Consider the following 24,396-nt stretch of genomic DNA (forward strand, 5'->3'; position numbering starts at 1 on the left):
GTGAATGGTAGCAGGCAAAAAGAGCTTGTGCAGGAAAACTCCCCCTTATAATAACCATCAGATCTCATGAAACTTACTCACTATCACAAGAACAGCACAGGAAAGACCTGCCCCCATAATTCAATCACCTCCCACCAGGTCCTTCCCTCAACACGTGGGAATTCAAGATGAGATTTGGGTAGGGACACAGCCAAACCATATCAATGCCTCTATAAATCCACCAGGAACACTTCTAGAAAATGTTGAACACCTCCAAGGCCCCACAGAACCCTCCTCTACCCACATCTTCATGGCAAGGAGCTACCATGGATCCCCCTCCAAGTGTGCCCAGACCAGTTACAGGACTGGCTACAGTGGAAGGCAACTGAGAGGCCCACAGTAAGAGCTGCCCTCCCACTAAAGCCACACACCACAGAAAGAACTCATTCTTCATAAGGCGACTGGAGCTACTGGAAAAGGGACAGACACTAGCTGCCAAAAACCTGGCTGAAGTCCACAACATCGCATCCCCTCATCTCAGACTCACACAGGTGCTCTCTACACCATCACACACTGTTTCTTTCTTTCAGAGAACTCCACACACACTAAGATTCCCTTGCTTGTTTGTTTGTCTCTCCTTTCCAGAATAGGAATTCCATGAGGCCAGGGGATTTGCATGTCTATTCACCACAGAATCTCAGAGCTTCTTCTACGGTAGATACTGAATACATATTTGTTGAATAAATGAACGTGTCCCCAGATGTTTCTCATTTAAATGAAAATTATCAAACTGACCAATTTTTATAAGTTTAGTTAAAGATGTGACCATCTTACTTCATTACATCTCCATTAAGACAGTTTGGTATTTCAGTTACAGGTGTACAACTGGGAGTTCAATTCTTTTCCGTGATAAGTATGAATGACTCAAGCTACCATTCAATATTCACTTTACAGATATATGAAGCTTGTGTACTCATATTCAAAGGTTTTCATTAATTCATCTTTTATCTAAATCAGTCAAGTCTCTTCACATAAATGAGAAATATTAAATAAGTGGCAGCTCTCAAGAAATAAAAAAGTGACTAGCAGAAATAATCTGCAACTTCTGTGAATAAGATTTTTCTCAGTGTCTAAAATAACAAACACCATTTATGGACCACAGACTAGGTGCCATGAGTTTTAGAAATTGGTCCCCAGTCCGCTTTTATGTGTACCATTATCCCAATGGCAGAGATACACAGAAAGCCAAGGCTCAGAGGCAGTAAGTCATCGGTCCAAGGCCTCTTGCTGATGACAAAACTGGAATCTGAACCCACGTCAGGCTTACATTTACACATACATGTATACAAATGTACACATATACAGCTTAGATTCCATAAAATACAGTAATCTAGTGGTGGAACAAATTATTTCTAATAAATGTTATAAACTATAAACGCCTCTCTGAATCCTTTAGAAAATTAATTTTGCCATGAAGTACAAAAAGGAAAGAGATACAACTTAAGTATGAACAAAGTTATAGGAGACTGCAAACATTTGGTAATATATACTGTCTTTAAAAATCATTTCTCCTTATCGAGGCATTAAGCCATATTGTTTATAATGTGAAGAGCTATTGGCATCTTATTTTCCTACCCATAACCATGACCATCACTTATTCATCTTTTCATGCATCCAGGTGCATGGAAAGGCAGTAAGTACATTTTTTAAGAAAATAGCATCAAAAGCAGATTTTAAATCTACCTGTTTTTCTTCTGTTTGTTTTCTCCAACAGTTAAGGAAAGTAACAGTAATTTCTCATTCCAAACCAAAGACAATTACGCTCCTTTGCTAAGGACACAGCTGTAAGTCTCTACAAGATCAGGGATGACTACAACATTTCAGAACAGCACACTCAGTAAGGTTTATGCTTGAATGGGCGGCTGCAAATGCATCGATGCTCAGGGCCTCTTTTCAAGGCCTCTAAAAGTGCTCGCATCATATGCCCACACTGTGTCTATCCCCTCCCCTGTGATGTGGTCCGGAGTCCAGTGTGGGAAAGGGAACCGGCAAGCAATGACTCGTGCATCATCCTCAAGTTCAAGTTCAAGTTTCTTCTCCAACTGCAGCATCTGTGGGGAGTAACAGCTATTATTTTAATGAGCAGTGAGTCAGAGGAAATGATCCCAAAATTTCCTCTGTATTTAAGAGTCCCTGAAAATACCTGAGCAAAAATTACTACTTGTTAAAAAGAGCACTCTGGGACACAAACACATGAACAAACAATCCACTGAAATACAGAAGATACACTGACAGCAGTTGTAAGACTATCTTCTAGCATTAATTATAAAATATGCCATTTTTAACAGATGTCTATCATAGATTTATAGTTTTCTAAATAAAATCAGGATGTGGCAGTAATTATAAGAAGAAGAAGTTTTAAATAACTTACTTCAACACTTCAATATACCTAGTCTCATATATTTAAGACATTATTTTTCCACAATTTTTTAAGAGAGAGGGGTCTTGTTATGTTGCCCAGGCTGGTCTCAAACTCCTGGGCTCAAGCAATCTGCCCACCTCGGCCTCCCAAAGTGCTGGGATTACAGGCGTGAGCCACTGCACCCAGCCACATTTTTCCACACTTTTAACATCTCTGAAATCAGGACACATCACACAACACTAATTGTCTTAGAATTATAATTAGCAATTTTTTTGTTTCTCAATAGCAATGGTGCATCCTAAAATCAAGATCTACAGTCAATGAAATGTGATACAGTTAGACCACGAAAAAATATACACAATTCTACTAACTGGAAATATCATGAAATATTTCATAATTTTTAAAAATGTATCCATAATATACTGATAATGAATTTCTTGATAGTTAGCCTAACTTATACCACCGTTGTACCATTTTATTATCAATCTACCAATAAAGAAGAGTTTTTATTATTTGCCAAAAGTATTGATATTTTAATTACATCGACAAATTAACAACTACTTAAACATTTATCTGCAGATCCTAAAAATATATTACCACCTTCACCATCTTCACATCCTAAAAATACTTTTTTTTCTACTTTCTTCTTTTAACTTGCTATTTTGGGATAATTTCAAACTTCCAGAAAAGTTGCAATAACAGAACAAAGAACTCCTGTATACCTATACCCAGGTTCAAATAATTTTTTTTTTTTGAGACAAGATTTATCGCCCAGGCTGGACTGCATTGGTGTGATCTTGGCTCAATGCAACCTCCGCCTCCTGGACTCAAATCATCCTCCCACCTCAACCTCCTAATTTTGTAGAGATGGGGTTTTACCATGTTGCCTGGGCTGGTCCTGAACTCATGAGCTCAAGCCATCTGCCCGCCTCAGCCTCTCAAAGTGTTGGGACTACAGGCGTGAGCCACTGCACCTGGCCTACAAGTTTACCGATTTTCAACATTTTGTCACATTTGTTCTCTTCCTCTCTCTTTGAACATTTTTTTCCTAAACCATTGGAGAAAAGGTTGCATACAATATGCTCCTTTACTTCCTTAATACTTCAGTGTGTATTTTCTAAGAAAAATATTTTCATACATAATCCCAGCACAGTTATATTCAGGAAATTTAACACTGTATTCCAATATAATAATTCCAAACAACACTGCGATTCTGTCACTGTCCCGATAATGTTCTGTATAACATTTCCCAAGGGTATGATCCAGTCCAGGATCATTTTTGCATTTAGCCATAACATTCCTTTGGTCTCCTTAGATGGAAAACAGTTCCTCAGTCTTTCTTTGGTTTTCGTGACAATAACATTCTTCAGTTATCGGACCGAGTGGCCCTGGCGGTGGGTCCTCTGATGTATGCTCATGAGCAGTGCGGTGTGTGGTCTTTGGCAACACCCCACCTGTGAGGCTGTGAACTTACCAGGGCTCCACAGACACCCAGGAGGCCCTTCTGCTCTTGATGATGGCAGTAACCACACAGTGAAGGTGGTGTCTCCATTGTGCAGTTGCTATTTTTCCTTTTATAATGAGTAGTTTGTGGGGAGATGCTTTGGGATGATGTAAATCCTGTTACTCATCAGACAGTCCCCACACTTGAAATAGCACTCACGGATGATTCTGGCCCGAATCAATCTGCTAATTCTGTCCTTTCTTCTAGATGTACAGTTGGCACTCTACCGTAAGGAACGGCTTTCCCCTCACCTGCTCTGCCTCTCTCTCTCTCCTTATCTACCGATCTGCTATAAGGACAAACACCTATATTCTTATTTCATTTGATGGGTTATAATCCATTACTGTCCTTGTGTATTCAAATGCTCAAATTCTCCTAATTTGGCCACTGGGAGGCTCTTGCCGCTGGCTTCTCTGTCCTTTGGACATGCTGTTATCAAATACTGTGAGCACTTCCTTACATTCAGGCTCAACAAAATGTTCCTGGCTTTTGTATCTTCCCTTCCACAGTCCTGATTCGGCCTTTTTCTCAAAGATTCCTGGTTCCTCTTAGTGAGAAGTGATATTTTGAAAACAAGATCTAAGCAAAAATTACTCCTCTAAAACGAAACAGATTAAATCAAGATGAAATTCACAGGGCTTTTATGATAGGGCTTTTATTCCTGGCCTATATCTTATAAAAGTGCTTAGAAAAACTCTTCTACATGACCTACGGCTGGAATGAACCAAATTCTAATTCTTCATTAGAATCAATGCCAAGATAACACAGAATAAATTCTATTAAGGATGGAGGAATTTCTATTCTTTTAACAGCCAGTATAGGATTAAAAAAAAAAAAAAGTTTTGTTCCTTGAGGGAAAAATTAAATAAGCAAAGAATGAAACAATATGTGTTTTTCCAAAATATCAGAGATTTCTTATGGTAATTTTGTTCATAAAAAGGACAATTGTAAACTTATTCATGATACTATTATTCTTTTCTCTTTTATAGTTTCTTTTATTTCCAAATGATTGTCATATGCTAAGTCAAGATAAACATAAAAATGAAAGGAGCTATTTCCATCATAAGAAATTAACTGACTAAATTACACATAAATATGCAACGAACCTGGTGCTTGATATCATACACAAAGAGAAGCCGTGATGTGTCATGTCTGCCTAACGGAATTCAAAATTATTCATACAATTATAGGTTTCAAAGTGGCAAGAACTCATCCTATTCTAATTACGTCTACAAAACTTTAAACATAGTTCTCAAAGGTATAAGATAACCCAGCCCTGCCACACACACACACCCCGCCCCCCAGGAACCCCGGTTTCACTGGGCCGCCAGGGTAACTCACTCCTGGCACTTCCTCCTCCCCAGGATCCCCTCTCAAGTCCTACTGGTTGCCCCTAATTTCCCAGACCTCTAATGCCAGGGTCCAGAGCTCAGGCCTTCAACAGCTCATCCTCATGCTCCCCAGGGAATCTCAGCTACTCCCAGGCTCCATCTGTGCGGATGCCCAACAAACCTACATCTCCAGCCCGCCCTCTGGCCCAAACCCCAGACTCCTTCTCACCCACCACCGCCAGCCTGATGTCATGTACACCCAAACTTCACATGCCCATGCTGACTTTCCCAGCCAGCTCCGCCTGCACCTTCCCCAGCATAGTTCAAAGCAATCCCAAGCGTGTGGCAGGATGGCCCGGTGGTCTAAGGTGCTAGACACAAGCTTCCACTTCCCAAGGCAACTCCAAACTTCCAGTAACTTGGGCCAACACCCTGGGGCTGCCTGTGACCCCGCCTTTGTCTCTCTCCCCAACGTCAGATCTGCCAGCTAGTCCTGTGGATTTTATCTTCATAATGCACACAGAATTTGATGCTTCTCACCAGCTACTCCATGGCCTGGACACCTGCAAGAGCTTATAACCTGTCTCCCACCTTGTACCCACCCCTGCCTCCACATGGCAGCCTGTGACCCTTCTCAAGCCCAGCCAGCCCTGCATTCCTCTCTGCTCACCCAAGGCTACTCCCCTTCCAAGGGCTGGTGTCCTTCCCATCCTGCTTCCTCTCTGACCTCCCCATGCACACTCATGCCACACCTGCCTGCTTGCCGCACTGCCCCCCACCCTGCCCGAGGCGCTCTTCCCTGCACGCCCCCTCCCTAACCTCAAAGGTCACCTTTGCAGGGATCCTGTCCCTGCCCCACCCCGCCCTTGCTTTACTTTGCTCCATAGCACTTTTGCTTCTGCTGTATGATGCATCTTCTACAGGCGTCTCATGTAATATCTGCTCTCCCCACTAGCATATGAGCACCTAGGGCAGGTGTGTTTTCTCTTGCACTCACTGAAGTATTCCAAGCGATTAGAACAGGGCTTGCTATGGTGGCCCCACTTGTCAAATGAATGAAGGAAGGAAGGAAGAAAAAGTGATTCAGCTATGAGTTATTTTTCTTTACTAGAACATAATGATAATATTTTTGTTCATCAGTTCATAAAAGCCAAGCATGGTGGCTCACACCTGTAATCCCAACACTTTGGGAGTCTGCAGCGGGAGGACTGCTTAAGCCCAGGAGTTTGAGACCAGCCTGGGCAACATAGTGAGACTCCGTCCCTACGAAAACTAAAACCCTTAGCTGGACATGGTGACACACGCCTGTATTCCCAGTGACTTGGCAGGCTGAGACAGGTGATCGCTTGAACCCAGGAGGCTGGGGCTGCAGTGAGCCAAGATCACACGCTACTGCACTGCAGTCTGGGCAACAGAGTGAGACTCTGTCTCAAAAAAAAGAAAAAAAAATTCATAACAGAATTTGTAACTAAAATCAGTCATTCTTTGAAATTATGAAAGTAGATAGCTTTCTGGGAAAAGTATAAATAATGGGTATACTTAGACCACATTCATTCATTCAACAACCGTTTACTGAGTGATGCCTGTGCCAGGGCTGTAGTGCTGGAGGCCTGGGCCAGCTAGAAGAAGAAAGGCCTGGTCCCTGCTCCTGAGCTGATGGTGCAGTGCACACAGCTAGCACTGTCGAAGCCTTCAGACAAAGAAATGCACAATAACCCGTCTAAGGACAGGGCAACAAGGTACTATATGAGAGCAAAGCGGGCCGCTGGAGCTCGTCTCATTGTCATCAAGGACTGCCTTGCAGAGGAAAAGACAGCTGGCCCATGAGTGGTCAGTGCTGTTCAACGAAGTCCAGAGCCAGGGGGACCACAGTCAGAAAGAAGGAAACACCCCAGGCTCTGGGAAGAGCAGCAATGGCGAGGTCCAGGGGGCCGAGAGAAGGACGGAGGGCTGGTGCAGAGAGCTGAGGGCAGCATGGCCCAGGGGAGGCTGGAGGAGAGCAGGGGCCACTGCACGCCAGCCTCAGGGCCACAGTGAGTGTTTGGGCCTTATCCCTAAAAACAGCAAGAAGTCACAGAAGGGTTTTACACAAGAAGAAGGTTGATCTGCTCTGCACTTTGAAAAGATGCTCTCAGTGCATAAGCTCACGTTAAACATGGATGTTCACAACCCCACAACTGGCTTGACCAGATCCAGATGGGATTCCTGCTCCTTTTTGGAAAGATACATACTTGTGTGGAAATGCTAGGGCACCTCTGATTTTGAGCTACAACTGCAAAGAGCTGTTAGGGATCATCAGTCTGGTATCAGAAGCAGGGGTGAGGGTTTACAGCCCCAGGGATTCCTGGCTCTGAACCTCCCCAAGGCTCCCTTGGCTCTCTGAGTATCTACCTGGGCATCAGCAGGGAACGTCACATGGCATGCTGGCTTTGTGGAGTCACCCAGCCACGGCTGGGATGGTCGACTGGCACAGCACACACCGCCTCCCCTCATGGCCTCCACTGAGACACAGCTTGATGAAGGCTGAAAGTAGGGGCCTCCACGCACAAAACTCAGCCTTCCAAACCAACAGAAGCCATCCCAGCCTCCGCACCCCTGACCGACCCACCAGCGAGAAGACAGCAAGCTGGCCAAATCTCTACTACAGGGAATGTGGACACTTTGTATCTTTTATCTTTCAGCTGCTCCCCTTTCTCCTTGGGAATAGTGAAATGCTACATGTTCCTTATTTCAGATTTCTCTACATACAGAAGAAAGGACAGTAATCGCAAAAGTATTCATAAATAATAAGACTCTTATTTCCCCTGATTGAACAGCTCCATAAAGTGAGTCAGTCTACTTCAAACATGGTAAGAAGCACCCGGAGTCGGCTCCACAGGTCCTGGAGTGACGATGACTACCAAAGGCCACTGCTGCCCCCCGCTGGGACAAGTAACCCTGATTTCATCATCCTGCCTCTCCACAACGCATGGAATTTCCAGTAAATGCTAACGTTCTATTTTTATAAAGCACAGATTCAAATTAAAGTTACTTGTCTCCAAAAAGCTAACAATTCCATTTTAGAGCGAAAGCCCAAACATCACAGGTAATAAATCACCATCAAAATTACATATCAATCTATGATCCCAATCCGTTTTTTAAAAATGACCAGGGAGTGTGCCCTTCTACCTCATTTCACTCCTATAAGAAAAGGCTGAATACCAAAGTTTGGTCTTAATTTTAGGCCTAATGAGAATTATAAATGTACAGGATACTGTCACTTTCAAGAACATTTTACAAGACCCGGCACAGTGGCTCACACCTGTAATCCTAGCACTTTGGGAGGCCGAAGCAGGCAAATCACTTGAGGTCAGGAATTCCAGACCAGCCTGGCCAACATGGCAAAACCCCACCTCTACTAAAAATATAAAAATTAGCCGGGCGTGGTGGCAGGTGCCTGTAGTCCCAGCTACTCAAGAGGCTGATGCAGGAGAATTGCTTGAACCAGGGAGGTAGAGGTTGCAGTGAGCCGAGATCATGCCACTGCACTCCAGCCTGGGCAACAGAGCAAGACCCTGGCTCAAAAAAAAGAATATTTTACAAAAGCATTTCTAAATTATATTTTAAAAGCAAAGAATATGGCATTATACTGAAGGTCGTAGTAGTAGAAATACATTTCTCAAGCACTGAAATGTCTTATACAAAAATTTGGGTATTAATTAAAAAACAAAATGTAAAAAGGTAAATTGTCTTTTTAAAAAATGAAAACCCTATCAGCTATACCACAGCATTTTAGCAAACATTCAATTCTGCCAATTTTATTATGGCTACAACGATAGACTTTGGAAAGTGAAAAGGGATTTCTTTCCACGGTCTGTGCAGCAGCAATACAGTAAACGCTTCCCGCCACGACCATCCTTCCAAAGGCTAAGGAGGGCCATTAACACTGTGGCATTTTCACTCTTGAAAGTACATAATCAAAGTTCAATACGCCATCCTTTAGCAAATCAGTAAACTGAGGTAAACTGAAACTACTCAATGCTCATCCACCCAGAAAATTATCTTCCTTCCAAATGGGAGGAATGATCAATTCAGAGGGAACATCCCATTAACTTTCCAGAGCGATTTCGGCGAAGTGGAAGTGAGCGGCTGTGAAAACTGCAAACTACATTAGATACGGGGACCTCAGAAAGCAGTTTCCAAACTGGAATGTTTAAGGCTTAGGGAAATCATTGAGAATTTCATCTGAAGCCAAAGTTTAAAAGTATGACTGAATCTTTTATGATTAAACTTCTAAGACTCTGAAGTATTTTATTAAACCAATGAACTGAAATCCAGTGTTCCCTAAAACCTCTGGGAGGCCATCACCCTCACACGGGTGAGTGGTGGTATTGTGGCTGGAAGGGCCTTCAACATCATCTAGCCCCAAACAGAGAGCAGGAAAGTGCGTACTCACCATTTGAGGCACACCGAAAATAACAACGTTCGAGTACTGCGAAAAAGTAACCTGAACAAGGTGGGAAAACAATCGGTAGATTAAGTGCAAAAAGCCAAACGTGAAGCTTAACTTGTTTCACAGAAATGGGTACCAGTTTTCCATTTTACCAAATGGTGGGTTTTGACAAACTCCTAAGAACAGCAGCCCTCCTTAAGATTTCACAAGGAAAAGAGTAACATGTTCATGCTCTCATTCATTTTAATTCAATCCATTACAGTTTTCCAAACGCTACCCTGTAAGTCATCCCATCTCATCCTCAGGGCGACTCCATGCAGGGCACGCCCCAGTGGTCATGTGTCAGACAGCTAGTGACCCCACTGTGACCCCACTGTGACCAGCTGGTGGCACCAGGGCCACATGTTCCCGTACCAGTCCACTCTACACCACCAGTTTCCCCAGCACACAGGAGACTTCAGAACCATCTGTTTTTTTGTTGTTGTTGAACCATCCTTAAAATTCGAGTCCCCCTCCTCTTCTCTAAAATACTATGTAAAAAAGTGCAATAAAATGGTCTTTAGTCGAAAAACTGGGGGGAAATGTGCTTTGCCAGTTAAAATTCTTATTGCCCAATAAAAGCCTTATTTACTCTACAGAGAGATCGTTTATGCACATATGGCATAAAAAAACAATGCAAGCAAAACTCAAGTGAATTTTTGTAAGCTACTGATGACAATATTACAATGGAAAATTCTTATTTAAGAAAAAGCATTTTATGGAACATTCCTAAAGCAAAATTACAGGGCATTTTTAGAGTTTTTAGAGTACAAATAAATTTGGAAGTATCTTATACTTTATGAGGATAAGAAATAACCGTGATAGCATGATTCTCTAGCAACCATCTCTGTGTCTCTCTAAATATACGAATATGCATACACACAGTCACACAGGCACACAAACGGAAAAGTCTAATATTTATCAATAATAATTTATAGGATTTCCAAATAAGATGAAAAATCTTATTATTTTGTAAGAAACAGAAATGACAACATTTTAATTTAGTAAATAAATTCTTGGAATTCACAAGACCTATCATACAAAAACTTTAAGCTTCTCTCTAAAGGAGACTATTTGGAAAATGTATCAATTTTACATATTTCATTATGCCAGAATATTCACTTGGATTTTAATTATTTTTCTTTTAATACATTTTTCAGTTCTCAGTCATACTAATTTTGAATAATAAAATTTTCCCTTGGATTTCTCTAAGGCCATTCTCTGCCTTACATACCTTCCACAAATCCGAAATATAAAATTTGGCAGATCCATGCACACCTTCTCGCCAAGCACGGTATCTGGAATACCAAACTAGCCATGGGTTTAATTCATAACCAACTGCTGTGAACCCTTCCTTCGCAGCCGCTATGACCTGTAGAGAGAGGCAGGATTTATTCAAAATAAGAAGAAAAAATGAACATACATGGTCAAACAATATGAATATTTCCTATCGATGGTTTAAACATCCAATCAAAAAGCGCCTCCTGTGACTAAGACATCATTTAAAAATGTGTCTCTAAAGCGATATAGCTTTGTGGACAAGGTAATAGTCAACCCATGTAACTTAGTTTTCTTGATTGGTTAAAGATTTCACCTCAAGTATCAGAATAGACATTCAGGTTCACTTGGAACACCTCCATAATTGATTCTAGGTCAGCCAACCCCCAGGGAGGTCGAACGAACAAAACATTGCTGAAAATCCACTGCATCTCTCCATCAGTGGGCTAGCACAGCAGCAGGGAAATGAAAGTGTCTGGGAGGATGGTTTTGTGAACAAGTAATAATATGCAATAAAAATAACCTGTCAATGAAAAATCTGCAATTAGTTACATATTTCCTTTGTAGTTAATGACTGTTCACTCAAAACAGAAAACAGGTAAAAGTCAAATGAAATGAATCCCAATAACATCAACTGTGGAATCCCACTGGCCTCCGGAGAGTGGGAGGGATGTGGGGCAGTCCTGGGTTCTCTCTGCCTGTTCTGTACTGCCCCACTCTTTAAGGGAGCATCCCTTGACTCAGCTGTCCCACCTAAGATAGTTCCCAAGTACTACAGTGCTGCAAGAAAACATTTTCTCAGAAACCACAAAGATACTGTTCATATATGTAAAGCATTCAAATATGGATTTTAAAACTTTCTCCTTGATTTACTGATATGGTTTGGCTCTATGTCCCCACCCAAATCTCATCTTGAATTCCCATGTGTTGTGGGAGGGACCTGGAGGGAGGTAACTGAATAATGGGGGCAGGTCTTTCCCATGCTATTCTCATGATAGTGAATAAGTCTCACAAGATCTGATGGTTTTATAAGGGGGAGTTTCCCTGCACAAGCTCTCTCCTTGCCTGCCACCATCCATGTAAGACATGACTTGCTCCTCCTTGTCTCTCACCTTCCACCATGATTGTGAGGCCTTCCCAGCCATGTGAAACCATTAAGTTTAATCAACCTCTTTCTTTTGTAAACTGCCCAGTCTTGGGTATGTCCTTAGCAGCAGCATGAAAACAAACTAATACATTTTTTTTTTTTTTTTTTTTTTTTGAGATGGAGTCTCGCTCTGTCACCCAGGCTGGAGTGCAGTGGTGTGATCTTGGCTCACTTCAGCCTCCGCCTCCCAGGTTCAAGCGATTCTCCTGCCTCAGCCTCCTGAGTAGCTGGGATAACAGGCATGTGCCACCATGCCTGGCTAATTTTTGTATTTTTAGTAGAGAAAGGGTTTCGCTATGTTGGTTAGGCTGGTCTTGAACTCCTGACCTCGTGATCTGCCCACCTCAGCCTCCCAAAGTGCTGGGATTACAGGCATGAGCCACCGCACCTGGCCACTAATAAATTTCTTAGAAACAAATAGTGGCTCCCAGAGGGGAGTAGAAAGTTATTATTTAATCGGGGCAGAGTTTCAGTTTTGCAAGATGAAAAGAGTTCTGGAGATGGGTGGTGGTGATGGTGGCACAGCAATGTGAATATGCTTCACACCCTGAACCGTATACCTGCACATGGTTAAGATGGTAAACACTACAGTATGTCTATCTTAACACAATTTTAAAAGTAAAAAAAAAAAATTAAATTAAAAATGTCTTAACTTTCTAACCTCCTCCTGATTATTCTAGCTCAGAATCACAAAATCAGTCTCTAAGTCTGCAGGAGCTGGTGAAAGGCGATAGAGCCCTGCTGGCCTTCACGCTAAATGCTTCCATAGCACCAGCCTTTCCCACTGCTGCTGGAACTTTTCAGCTCATCATTGGGATGAGGCTAAGGATGGTGCCACCCTGCCCACAGAGGAACCTGCTCTGAGACACCCACTTGCCCGTCAGTGGCCTTTTGTCTTTATTTATAGGTGCCCAACTGGGGTCAAGTGAGAGAAGTTCATAAAAAGTCTGATCTTCAGCTTAGCGAGGGTCAATCACTGGCTCTTTCTTATTTTAACTCTATATTACCCCAGGAATTATTACTTATACATGGACAAATAGAGACAAACGCAGAAGCAAACAACTATGGGGCAAAAATGTAAAGGAGTGGAACGCCATGATTTAACATGTTTCTTCTCATGCCACCTCTGTCGGCCCACATATTTTAACAGACAATTTGATAATTACCAGTTAACTGTTCTTTTTCACCTGGCATGTCTACAGCGCACTTCCTCCTTTGAGAATAAATTAAATCTGGGAAAAATGAATTCCAAACACACTGGTAGTTTAATAGTTTGGTCAAACAAACACAAAATGAAATGAGCACTCTTTCAAGCTGTCAGATTTAGTAAGTCTTTGTGTAAGCCTTACTAAACGTAAAGCAGAAATTTTAAGTTCTGGTTCCAAACCTTAAAATGTTTTAGCAGAACTCACAATGCGTCCGTCGCCACTACCGATGTCTACAAGGGATCCTCTTCGGCATCGCAACATTTTCACAACATTTTCAATCTGCTTCGTAGTTGCAGGTACAAACGGCAAACAGACTTTTCGAAGGGCTGGCGTTACAAACGGCGTGGCTACAGCATACACAGCCACCAGGGTGCCACCCACAAGCCCAGTAAGTAAGAACCCCCAGTTGCTTTTCTGCAAACTGTTGGCTTCAAAACTTGCAGGTAGAACATGTCTTGACTGACTTTCTTCTTTAAGTGTTTCTAGGGGTATACCTAGATTGAAAGCAAGCAGAAAAGACACATGTAGCACCAAATCTGAAATCCAAGAGAGTATTTTTTTCTACAATTCTCATTGACAAATAAACTCATGCTTTTTAAAGGATAATTTAGCTGAATACAAGCTAAATGTGAAGTGTAGGATCCCACAATAAGTTCTAAATCCTATTAAGATATTTTGAAGAACATTATTCAATACTACGAGAAGACTAAAATCTTTTCTTTCCAACACATTGATTTTTTGTGTGTCTAGGAGTCATCCTTAGAAAACAACGTATTCAAACTTATCGAGTAACTTATTAATTTAATATCCATTAGTACAAGTTTTAATCATGCACTACATATTTTTACGTTCTGAACTAACAAAGTCTCATAAACAAATAAGCATAAAGATGTCTAATTATTACCCAATTTCAAGTATAATTAAAGGATTCCACATCAAATCTGGTCTGGCATCTACAATCCAGTTTCACAAATACAATTTTAAAGTAATAGAAAAGACAAAAATCAGGTTTTAACAAATATCTTTTAAGTATGATAATAAAGAGACTTTTACAGCCGATCCAAAAAGAGGAAAAAATAAGGCCGGGCGCGGTGGCTCACGCCTGTAATCCCAGCACTTTGGGAGGCTGAGGCGGGTGGATCATGAGGTCAGGAGATAGAGACCATCCTGGCTAACATGGTGAAACCCCGTCTCTACTAAAAACACACACACAAAAAAATTAGCCGGGTGTGGTGGCGGGTGCCTGTAGTCCCAGCTACTCAGGAGGCTGAGGCAGGAGAATGGCATGAACCCGGGAGGCGGAGCTGGCAGTGAGCCGAGATAGCACCACTGCACTCCAGCCGGGGTGACAGAGCGAGACTCCATCCCAAAAAAAAAAAGAATAAAAAATAAGAACAACATTTTAGTACTATCATAAACATAAAATAATGCAGACCCTCAATCACTGATTACAAAGAAATGAATGGTACCTTAAATATCCTCTTGAGATTTGTCCTTTAAAATGCATTTAAATAGGATCTCAAGGTTTTGAAATTAATATTGACTTGAAATTGATTTTCAAATTGATTAACGAGGAGCACAGTACAGGAGGTAAAAGCAGGACTCCTCCAGAGCCAGCCGAAGTTAGCATCCCAGCTCTGCCACCTCACTAATGATGGGACCCTGAATCCCTTGTCCTTGCTGAACCTGTTTCCTCATCTGCAAAGAGGGGTCACAGGGATATTGTGAGGATGAAATGAGTGGATGGAGGTAAAGCACTTAGAACAGGGTCGAATGCAGTTATAGGTTTCCTAAACTGCTGTAAGAAATTGCCACAAAATTAGTGGCTTAAAATAACACCATTTATGGCCAGGCGCAGTGGCTCATGCCTGTAATCCCAGCACTTTGGGAGGCCAAGGCGGGCAGATCACCTGAGGTTGAGAGTTCAAGACCAGCCTGACCAACATGGAGAAGCCCCATCTCTACTAAAAATACAAAATTAGCCAGGTGTGGTGGTGCATGCTTGTAATCCTAGCTACTTGGGAGGCTAAGGCAGGAGAATCGCTTGAACCCGGGAGGCAGAGGTTGCAGTGAGCCGAGATCACACCACTGCACTCCAGCCTGGGCAACAAGAGTGAAACTCCATGTCAAAAAAAAAGAAAAGAAAAGAAAATCACCATTTATTATCACACAGTTCTGGAGGTCAGTCTGAAATGAACTGGCAGGCCTGCGTTCCCTCTGGGGGCCCTCAGGCAGGTTTTCTTATCTCTTCCCGCTTCCAGAGGCTGCCCACATTCCTAGGCTCTTGATCCCACATCACTCCAATCTCTGCTTCCATCCTGACATCACCTTCTCTCACATGCCTGGCTCCCTCTTAATTTATAGGAACCCTAGTGATAACAACGGGCCCACATAAATAATCCAAAAGAATCTCCCATCTCAAGACCATTGATTACATCTGTACAGGTGCAGGAATTAGAATGTGGACGTTCCTGGAGAGAACATTTTTCTTCCCACCACACCCATGAACTATGGCAATCTATTCTGGTGCAGTACAAATTTGAACCCAAGACACACAGAAAGCTGGCACACAGCAGCAGGTCACCCTCACGGCGGCCAGCCAATTGCCAGCATCCCCCACTCAGCGTGGCTTTGTTCTTGATTCCTGAAGCCCCTTAAAATGAGTTGTAAAACTGATTTCATAGTGGAAAACCAAGTGGGTCAGGGGAGGGGGCGGTGGGAGGAAGAATGCTACTAGTGCTAGTGCTAGTATTAATGCTAGTGATGGTGGTAAAGAAAATTAACTTTAAGAAGGTGATGGCATTTGAAAGAAAGCAAAAGCTTTAAATAATTTCAGTTATAATTTTGGCATTTTATGGAGGAACTTACAGGTATACCTTGGAGATATTTAGTTCCAGACCACTGCAATAAAGTGAGTATTGCAATAAAGCAAGTTACACAAATATTTTTGGTTTCCCACTGTATATAAAAGTTATGTTTACACTATGCTGGAGTCTATTAAGTGTGCAATAGCACTGTTCAAAAAACAATGTATGTACCTTAATTTTAAAATCTTTTATTGCTTGACATTTTGGTCTGATTTATCTTCAAAAAAATTTTTTTAGTTTTTAAAAAATAGTTTATTGCTAAGAAATGCTAATGTCATCATCTTTTCACTGGCGTAGGATCTGGCCTTGACATTAGTGGTTGCTCACTGATGAGGGTGGTGGTTGCCGAAGGTTGGGGTGGTTGCGGCAATTTTTAAAAATAAGACAACAATGAAGTTTGCTGCATTGATAGACTCTTCCCTTCATGAAAGATTGCTCTGTGGCATGTGATGCTGTTTGACAGCATTTTACCCACAGTAGAACTTCTTTCAAATTTGGAGTCAATTTTCTCAAACTCTGCCACTACTTTATCAACTAAGTTTATAAAATATTCTAAATTCTTTGTCATCATTTCAACAATGTTTACAGCATCCTCACTAGTAGTAGATTCCATCTCAAGAAACAACTTCCCTTGCTCATCCATAAAAAGCAACTCCTCATCCACTGATATTTTATCACGGGGTTGCAGCAACTCAGTCTCATCTTCAGGCTCCACTTCTAATTCTCTTGCTATTTCGACCACATCTGCAGTTACTTCCTCCACTTAAGTCTCAAAGGCATCCATGAGGATTGAAATCCACTTCTTCCAAACTCCTATTAATGTTGATACTTTGACCTCCTCCCATGAATCATGAATGTTATTAATGGCATCTAGAATGGTGAATCCTTTCCTGAAGGTTCTGAATTGACTTTGCCCAGATCCATCAGTGTAATCACTATCTATGGCCTCTCTAGCCTTATGAAATGTATTTCTTAAATAACAAGACTTAAAAGTCAAAATTACCCCCTTGATCCTTGGGCTACGAAATGAATGCCGTGTTGACAGGCATGAAAACAACATTCATGTCCTTGTACACCACCACCACAGCAATGGAGTAGTAACTAGGTGCATTACCAGTGAGCAGTCATATTTTGAAAGGAATCCTTTTTCTGATCAGTAGGTTTCAACAGTGGGCTTAAAATATTCAAAAATCATGCTGTAAAGAAAGGTGCTGTCATCCAGGCTTTGTTGTTCCATTTATAGAGCAAGGCAGAGTACATTTAGCATCATTCCTAAGGGCTCTATGATTTTCAGAATGGCCAGTGAGCATTGGCTTCAACTTAAAGTCACCAGCTGCACTGACCCCTAACAAGAGAGTCAGCTTATTATTTGAAGCTTTGAAACTAGGCATTGATTTCTCTCTAGCTTCCAATAGAAGGTTGTTTCATCCATATTGAAAATCTGTTGGCCAGGCACAGTGGCTCACGCCTATAATCTCAACACTTTGGGAGGCTGAGGTGGGCGGATCACAAGGTCAGGAGTTCAAGACCAGCCTGACCAACATGGTGAAACCCAGTCTCTACTAAAAATACAAAAATTAGCCAGGCGTGGTGGCACGCACCTGTAATCCCAGCTACTCGGGAGGCTGAGGCAGGAGAATCATTTGAACTCGGGAGGCAGAGGTTGCAGTGAGCCAAGATCAGGCCACTGCACTCTACCCTGGGTGACAAAGCGAGACTCCGTCTCAAAAGGAAAAAAAAAAGAAAACAAAAAAAAAAGAAAATCTGTTTAGTGTAGCAACCTTCATCAACAATCTTAGCTAGATCTTCTGGATAACTTGCTGCGGCTTCTCCATCAGCACTTGCTGCTTCACCTTGCATTTTCATGCTCTGGAAATGGCTGCTCTTTCCTTAAACCTAATGAACCTACCACTGCTAGCTTCAAACTTTTCTTCTGCTGCTTCCTCACTTCTCTCAGCCATCAGAGAACTGAAAAGAGTTAGGGCCTTGCTCTAGATTAGGCTTTGGCTTAAAGATATGCTGTGGCTGGTTTGATTTTCTATCCAGACCACTCAAACTTTCTCCATATCAGCAATAAAGCTTTTTCACTTTCTCATCATTTGCGTGTTCACCGGAGTAGCACTTTTAATCTCCTTCTAGAACTTTTTCTTTGCATTCACAACTTGGCTAACTGTTTGATGCCAGAGGCTTAATTTTCAGTCTATTTCAGTTTTCCATATGCCTTCTTCACTGAGCTTAATAATTTCTAGCTTTTGCTTTAAAGTGGGAGAAGTGTGACTCATTCACTTGAACACTTGGAGCCCACTGTAGGGTTATTAATCAGCCTAACTTCAATGTTGTTGTGTCTCAGGAAATAGGAGGGCCCAAGGAGATGGAGAGAGATGGAGGAATTGCCAGTGCAGCAGTAGGAACACACATACATTTATCGATTAAGTTCACTCTAACGTGGGCATGGTTTGTAGAGCCCCAAAACATTTACAATAGAAACATCAAAAATCCCTCATCATAGATCACCATAACAGACATAAAAATAGTGGAAAATTTGAAATATTGCAAGAATTACCAAAATGTGACACAGAGACAAAAAGTGAGCACGATGCTGTTGAAAAAATGGTGCCAACAGACTTACTCCATGTAGGGCTGCCATAAATCTTCCATTTGTAAGAAGCACACTACTGAATGCGGCATGTTGGTTCATACCTGTAATCTCAGCTACTCAGGAGGCTGAGGCCAGAAGATAGCTTGAGCCTGGGAATTTGAGACCAGCCTGTGCAATAATAGCAAAATCCTATCTCTAACAGCTACAACAAAAAAGTGCACCATCTGCAAAGTGCAATAAAACAAAGTATGCCTCTATTTGCTAAAGTGGTAGTCATGCATTTAATTATTTAAGAAAAGTCGGCCAGGCACAGTGGTTCATGCCTATAATCCCAGCACTTTGGAAGGCCGAGGCAGGAGGACTGCTTGAGGCCAGGAGTTCAAGAGTAGCCTGGGCAACATAGCAAGACCCCATCTCTACAAAAAATAAATTAGCCATGTGTGGTGGCATGCACTTGCAGTCCCAGCTTTTTGGGAGGCTGAAGCAGGAGGATCACTTAGGCCCAGGAGGCCGAGGCTGCAGTGAGCCATGATCGCACCATTACATTCCAGCCTGGATAACTGAGCAATATGCTGGTTGTCAAAAAAAAAAAAAGAAAAGTCAAGGCACATTTGTACATTTGTCACGCCCTCTATAAAAAATTATCTTGTGGACATTCTAATTGTACAGTACAACAGTTAAGAGGATTTGGGTTACACAGTTCTGGAGTCTCAGAACTTAATTAGTTGTTTAACACAAGGTAAGTTGTTACTAAGGCATGGTTTTCTCCTCAGTAAAATTTGGAAATAATTTGTTTAAACACAATTCAAGCTAGGCATGGTGGCTCACGCCTGTAATTCCAGCACTTTGGGAGGCTAAGGCGGGCGGATCATGAGGTCAGGAGATTGAGACTATCCTGGCTAACACAGTGAAATCCTGTCTCTACTAAAAATCAAAAAAATTAGCCAGGCGTGGTGGTGGGCGCCTGTAGTCCCAGCTACTCGGGAAGCTGAGGCAGGAGAATGGCATGAACCCGGAAGGTGGAGTTTGCAGTGAGCCGAGACCGCGCCATTGCACTCCAGCCTGGGTGACAAAGTAAGACTCCGTCTCAAAAAAATAAAATAAAATAAAATAAATAAATACAATTCAAAATTGGCCAGGCACAGTGGCTCATGCATGTAATCCCAGCACTTTGGTAGGCTGAGGCGGGTGGATCACCTGAGCTTAGGAGTTTAAGACAAGCCTGGGCAACATGTCAATACCTCATCTCTACCAAGAATGCAAAAAATTAGCCAGGCCTGGCGGTGTGCATCTGTGGTCCCTGCTACTTGGGAGGCTGAGGTGGGCGGATTGCTTGAGCCTGGGAAGTGGAGGTTGCAGTGAGCCGAGATCACACCACTGTACTCCAACCTGGGTGACACAGTGAGACCTCATTACAAAAAGGAAAAAAAAAGATTTTGCAATAATACTATTCTCATAGGATTCTTGGAACAGGTAGATAATGTATACAAAGCATTTAGCACAAGCCTGAGAGGCTAAGTAATGACTATTAATTGCTATTCTTATTCTCAATACTATCATATGCAAGGAGGGGCTCAATTTTTAACAGCTTTGAGATATAATTCATATACATACAATTTGCCTGCTTAAAGTATACAATTTAATGTTTCTTTTTATATTCAGATATATGCAACCATCACTACAGTCAATTTTTGAACATTTTCATTACCTCAAGAGGAAACCCCTTATCCTTTAGCTATCACTCCCGCATCCACCCTCTATCTCCCAGCCCTAAGCAACCACTAATCTATTTTTTGTCTCAAGAATCCCCTATTCTGGGGCTTGGCACAGTGGCTCACGCCTGTAATCCCAGCACTTTGGGAGGCCGAGGTGGGCGGATCACTTGAGGTCAGGAGTTCCAGACCAGCCTGACCAATATCGTGAAACAACATCTCTACTAAAATACCAAAAAAAAATTAGCCAGGCATGGTGGCGCACACCTGTAATCCCAGCTACTTGGGAGGCTGGGGGCAAGAGAATCGCCTGAACTGGAGAGGCAGAGGTTACAGTGAGCCAAGGAGCCAAAATTGCACCACTGCACTCCAGCCTGGGAAACAGAACAAGACTCTGTCTCTCAAAAAAAAGAAAGAAAAAAAAAAAAGAATCCCCTATTCTGGACTTAAAGGAATGGAACTGTATAGTGTGTGGACTTCTGTAACTGACATTTTTTACTTAGCATGTCTTCAAGATTCATCCAGGTTGCAACTTGTATCAGTTCTTTATTTCTTTTTATGGCTTAATAATATTCCATTGTATGGATATGCCATATTTTTGCTTACGCATTTGTTCACCAAGTTTATTAAAGAAACACAAGTCAGATGACCCAAATTTCATTTTTCACCTGTGTCGATATGTACCTTTCAATTCAACCAGCAAAAGATACAATAAAAAGTTCCTGTTCTTCACGGCCTCCCATCTAGGCAGATGAGGGGTGGGGTCCAAGAGAGGCAGACACAGGGCTGGTTGTGAGAAATGCTATAACACAAACAAAACGCTACAGGCATATGGGAGAGGCAGAGGAAAGACTGATTCCAACAATGGGACCAGTGAGGTGTTGGCAGAGAGAATATTTGAGCTGGAGCCAAAAGCAGCAAGCCTTGGAACCAAGGTGTGGAAGGCAGGGAAAGCCTTTCTGGAGCACAGAGTGAGAGATAAACAGGAAGGCAGGCCTCTGAAGGCCAGGCTGAATGTATATTTTATTCTATGTGCACTGTGATGAAACTTTTTGAGCAAAGTCACTACAATATTTGTGTTTTTAAGAAAGGCAACACAGGGGCAATGAGTCTCTTGATGAAATCGTTCTATTTTCTGTCTCAAGTTTTGGTGCCTGCAAGTCTTGCAACGTCACAAATATTTGCATGGGGAAATCAAGATCCATACCCACTGCCGGAGCTTTGGAAGAAGTTACTATGTACATCCAATATAGGACTACATTGTTAGCTCCATTCGGCAAAAACAATTGATTCCTTTTTGAGATGGGGTCTCACTCTGTCGCGCAGGCTGGAGTGCAGTAACACAGTCACAGCTCACCACAGCCTTGACCTCTCAGGCTCAAACGATCCTCCCACTTCAGCCTCCCAAGTAGCTGGGACTACAGGCACATGCCACCACACTCAGCTAATTTTTTTAATTTTTTTTTTTTTTTTTAGAGACAGGGTCTCCCTGTGTTGCCCAGGGTGGTCTCAAAACTCCTGGGCTCAAGCAGTTCTCTCGCCTCAGCCTCCCAAAGTGCCTCCATGCCAGGCCCTGTATTGATTCTTATCAGTGAAAATCAGGCCCTCAATATTCAAAACTAAAATCAAGACTGTTTCTACAAATCCTTCTAATGGAACATGTTCAGACTCCCAGACTATCCCATATATAAATGGCAAGAAACTTCTGTCAGGTGTTCTTTGGAACAAGGAGCCATCCTATTAAATAACAGCTGCAGTGGCCACTGGCCACTGGCCACTTTCATTTAGCACTTAGTAGGAGTCCATCCTTGAAAGTCAAACACAGAATGAGGTTAACTTCTACTGTGTCCAGGCCCTGCTTGCTTACTGACTTCTAATATTGGTTGAAAACTTCAATTTTCAGTGGCAGATTTGGATCAGCTGAAGCTAGAGGCAGTGACAGATGCACAATAAGGTACCCAAGGTTCTTATCCAAGTTCAAGCCAAAAGAAAAAGGCCAGGAAGACAGAAGGAGCCTGTTTGGAATAGTTACTAGCCACGTGTTTAAAGCGGGCTTGTATCAGAATGTCACAACTCGTAAGGACTGTTCACTGTGCACTTGTAATGTGCACACCTGTTTAATAACTACAGCATATGTTATGTCCCTTTAGCATATATTCTTACGTCCTTACGAAGCCTTTCTTATACTAGTCTAATGTCATTTGTGTCCTTTTGACATACATGAGCTATTGATATTAGGAAAAATCCTCTCTCGCTCCCCAGTGTTTTGACAGGGAATAAACTACACAGAAGATGCCATAGGACATTCTATTTTTCACAACAATCGAAGGAACCAAATGAATTGCAGAAGTCACCATTTTTAATGAGGAAACACTGAATTGGCAAAGCTAACGTGAAATAAGACCTGACTTCAAAATCTAAAATGTCCTTGAAGTGTTACTCTACGTCTAGCACGTAAGTATGCCAAGCATGAAGAGTTAACAGATCACCAACCATCCCATGACAAAGTCAGTCCTCCCTGTTTTTAGAGACAGAATCTCGCTCTGTCGCCCAGGATGGAGTGCAGTGGTGCGATTATAGCGCACTGTAAACTGAACTCCTGGGCTCCACCCATCCTCCTGCCTCAGCCCCCGGAGTAGGTGGGAACACAGTCGCCAAGCCTGTTCTTGAGTTTCAGGTCAAATGTTATAGTGCATGTATTCATTTCAGCATTTATTGAGTACCTAATAAAGTCTGGGAATAATACAACTTTATTAGTTAAGTCCCTGCCTATGGCAGTAGGGAAGAAGCAAGGCTGGAAATCCTCAACAAATAAATCTAAACCTAACAAATATTAAGTCATCATCTTGGAGGGCGGGGAGGAAGGCAGCATAAGAGATTTAGAGGACAGCTGCGGTTGCCAAGATTTTTCTGAGGCAGCATAATACAGGGCTTAAGAGTGGGACCTGCCGGTCACCGCGGTGGCTCATGCCCGGCACTTCGGGAGACCTAGAGGTGTACATCACTTGAGGTCAGCAGTTCGAGACCAGCCTGGCCACTACGGCCCAACGCCGTCTCTACTAAAAATACAAAAGTTAGCGAGCTTGGTGGTCTGTGCCTGTAGTCCCAGCTGCCTGGGAGGCTGAGGCACGAGAATCACTGGAACCCGGGAGGCGGAGGCTGCAGTGAGCCCAGACCGCGCCACTGCACTCCAGCCTGGGCTACAGTCTTGTCTCAAAAAAAAAAGAGCGTGGGACCCATTGCATCAGGCTGTGTAACTGTTTCTTACTAGCTGTATAACAGTGGCAAGTTACTGAACCATTTGTGCAAAATGTAATTTATTTACCAACACTGTGTTCAGCTTGCCAGGCACCGTTCTCCTTGAATCTCACAGCAGCCCTGTAAGGTAGGCACTACTGTTACCACCGTCACTTTGCAGACAGGGAACCCGAGGGACAAAGAAGTTAAGGGATTTCCCCAAAGCCACAGCTAGGAAGAGCGGCAGAACTGCGATTCCAATCCATCAGTGTGCCTCCACTATCCCTATTCCTTAAGATCGTGCTAAAGGCTGAGTCACTTGCGCTAACTAGCCTACAACAGTCTCTGGGGAAACGCGCCCGCCGCCAAGGATCGCCAGAACCGGCGCGGGCACGGCGCGGCGGCCAGGAGCTCTGGGCACCGAACGCCAGGCTGGAGGCCAAGGCAGCCGCCAGCACCCGGTCACCGCCTCGACAGTGGAGACCTCAGCTGACCGCGAGCCCCCAGCCCACCCGCACCCCTTCTCACGCCCTCAGGAGCCAGCCATGCCGCTCCAACCTCACCTCCTCCTCCCTCCATCGCGAGATTTCCAATAGCGTTTCAAAAAAAAAAAAAAAAAAAAAAAAAAATACGGAAATGGG

The 24,396-nt window shown here is 42.7% G+C and overlaps 1 protein-coding gene across 2 annotated transcripts; it reads right to left on the reverse strand.

Moving 5' to 3' along the window:
- Positions 1 to 774: 774 nt before the first annotated feature.
- On the reverse strand, positions 775 to 24,372 carry ATPSCKMT (ATP synthase c subunit lysine N-methyltransferase). 2 transcript variants are annotated; one of them, XM_009240586.3, is made up of 5 exons: positions 24,319 to 24,372; positions 13,545 to 13,834; positions 10,986 to 11,079; positions 9,672 to 9,722; positions 2,065 to 2,090 (listed from the first exon to the last, which is right to left on the reverse strand). In XM_009240586.3, exons 1-5 carry the CDS (start codon positions 24,332 to 24,334, stop codon positions 2,065 to 2,067), a joined length of 477 nt encoding a protein of 158 aa, XP_009238861.2. In that variant the 5' UTR covers positions 24,335 to 24,372. The 2 variants fall into 2 exon arrangements, with proteins under 2 accessions (XP_009238858.2, XP_009238861.2); XM_009240583.4 differs by lacking the exon at positions 9,672 to 9,722 and having other exon boundaries at positions 775 to 2,090; positions 10,942 to 11,079.
- Positions 24,373 to 24,396: the final 24 nt, after the last annotated feature.

This window comes from Pongo abelii, chromosome 4 (assembly GCF_028885655.2).
Source record: "Pongo abelii isolate AG06213 chromosome 4, NHGRI_mPonAbe1-v2.0_pri, whole genome shotgun sequence".
Classification (NCBI taxonomy): domain Eukaryota; kingdom Metazoa; phylum Chordata; class Mammalia; order Primates; family Hominidae; genus Pongo; species Pongo abelii.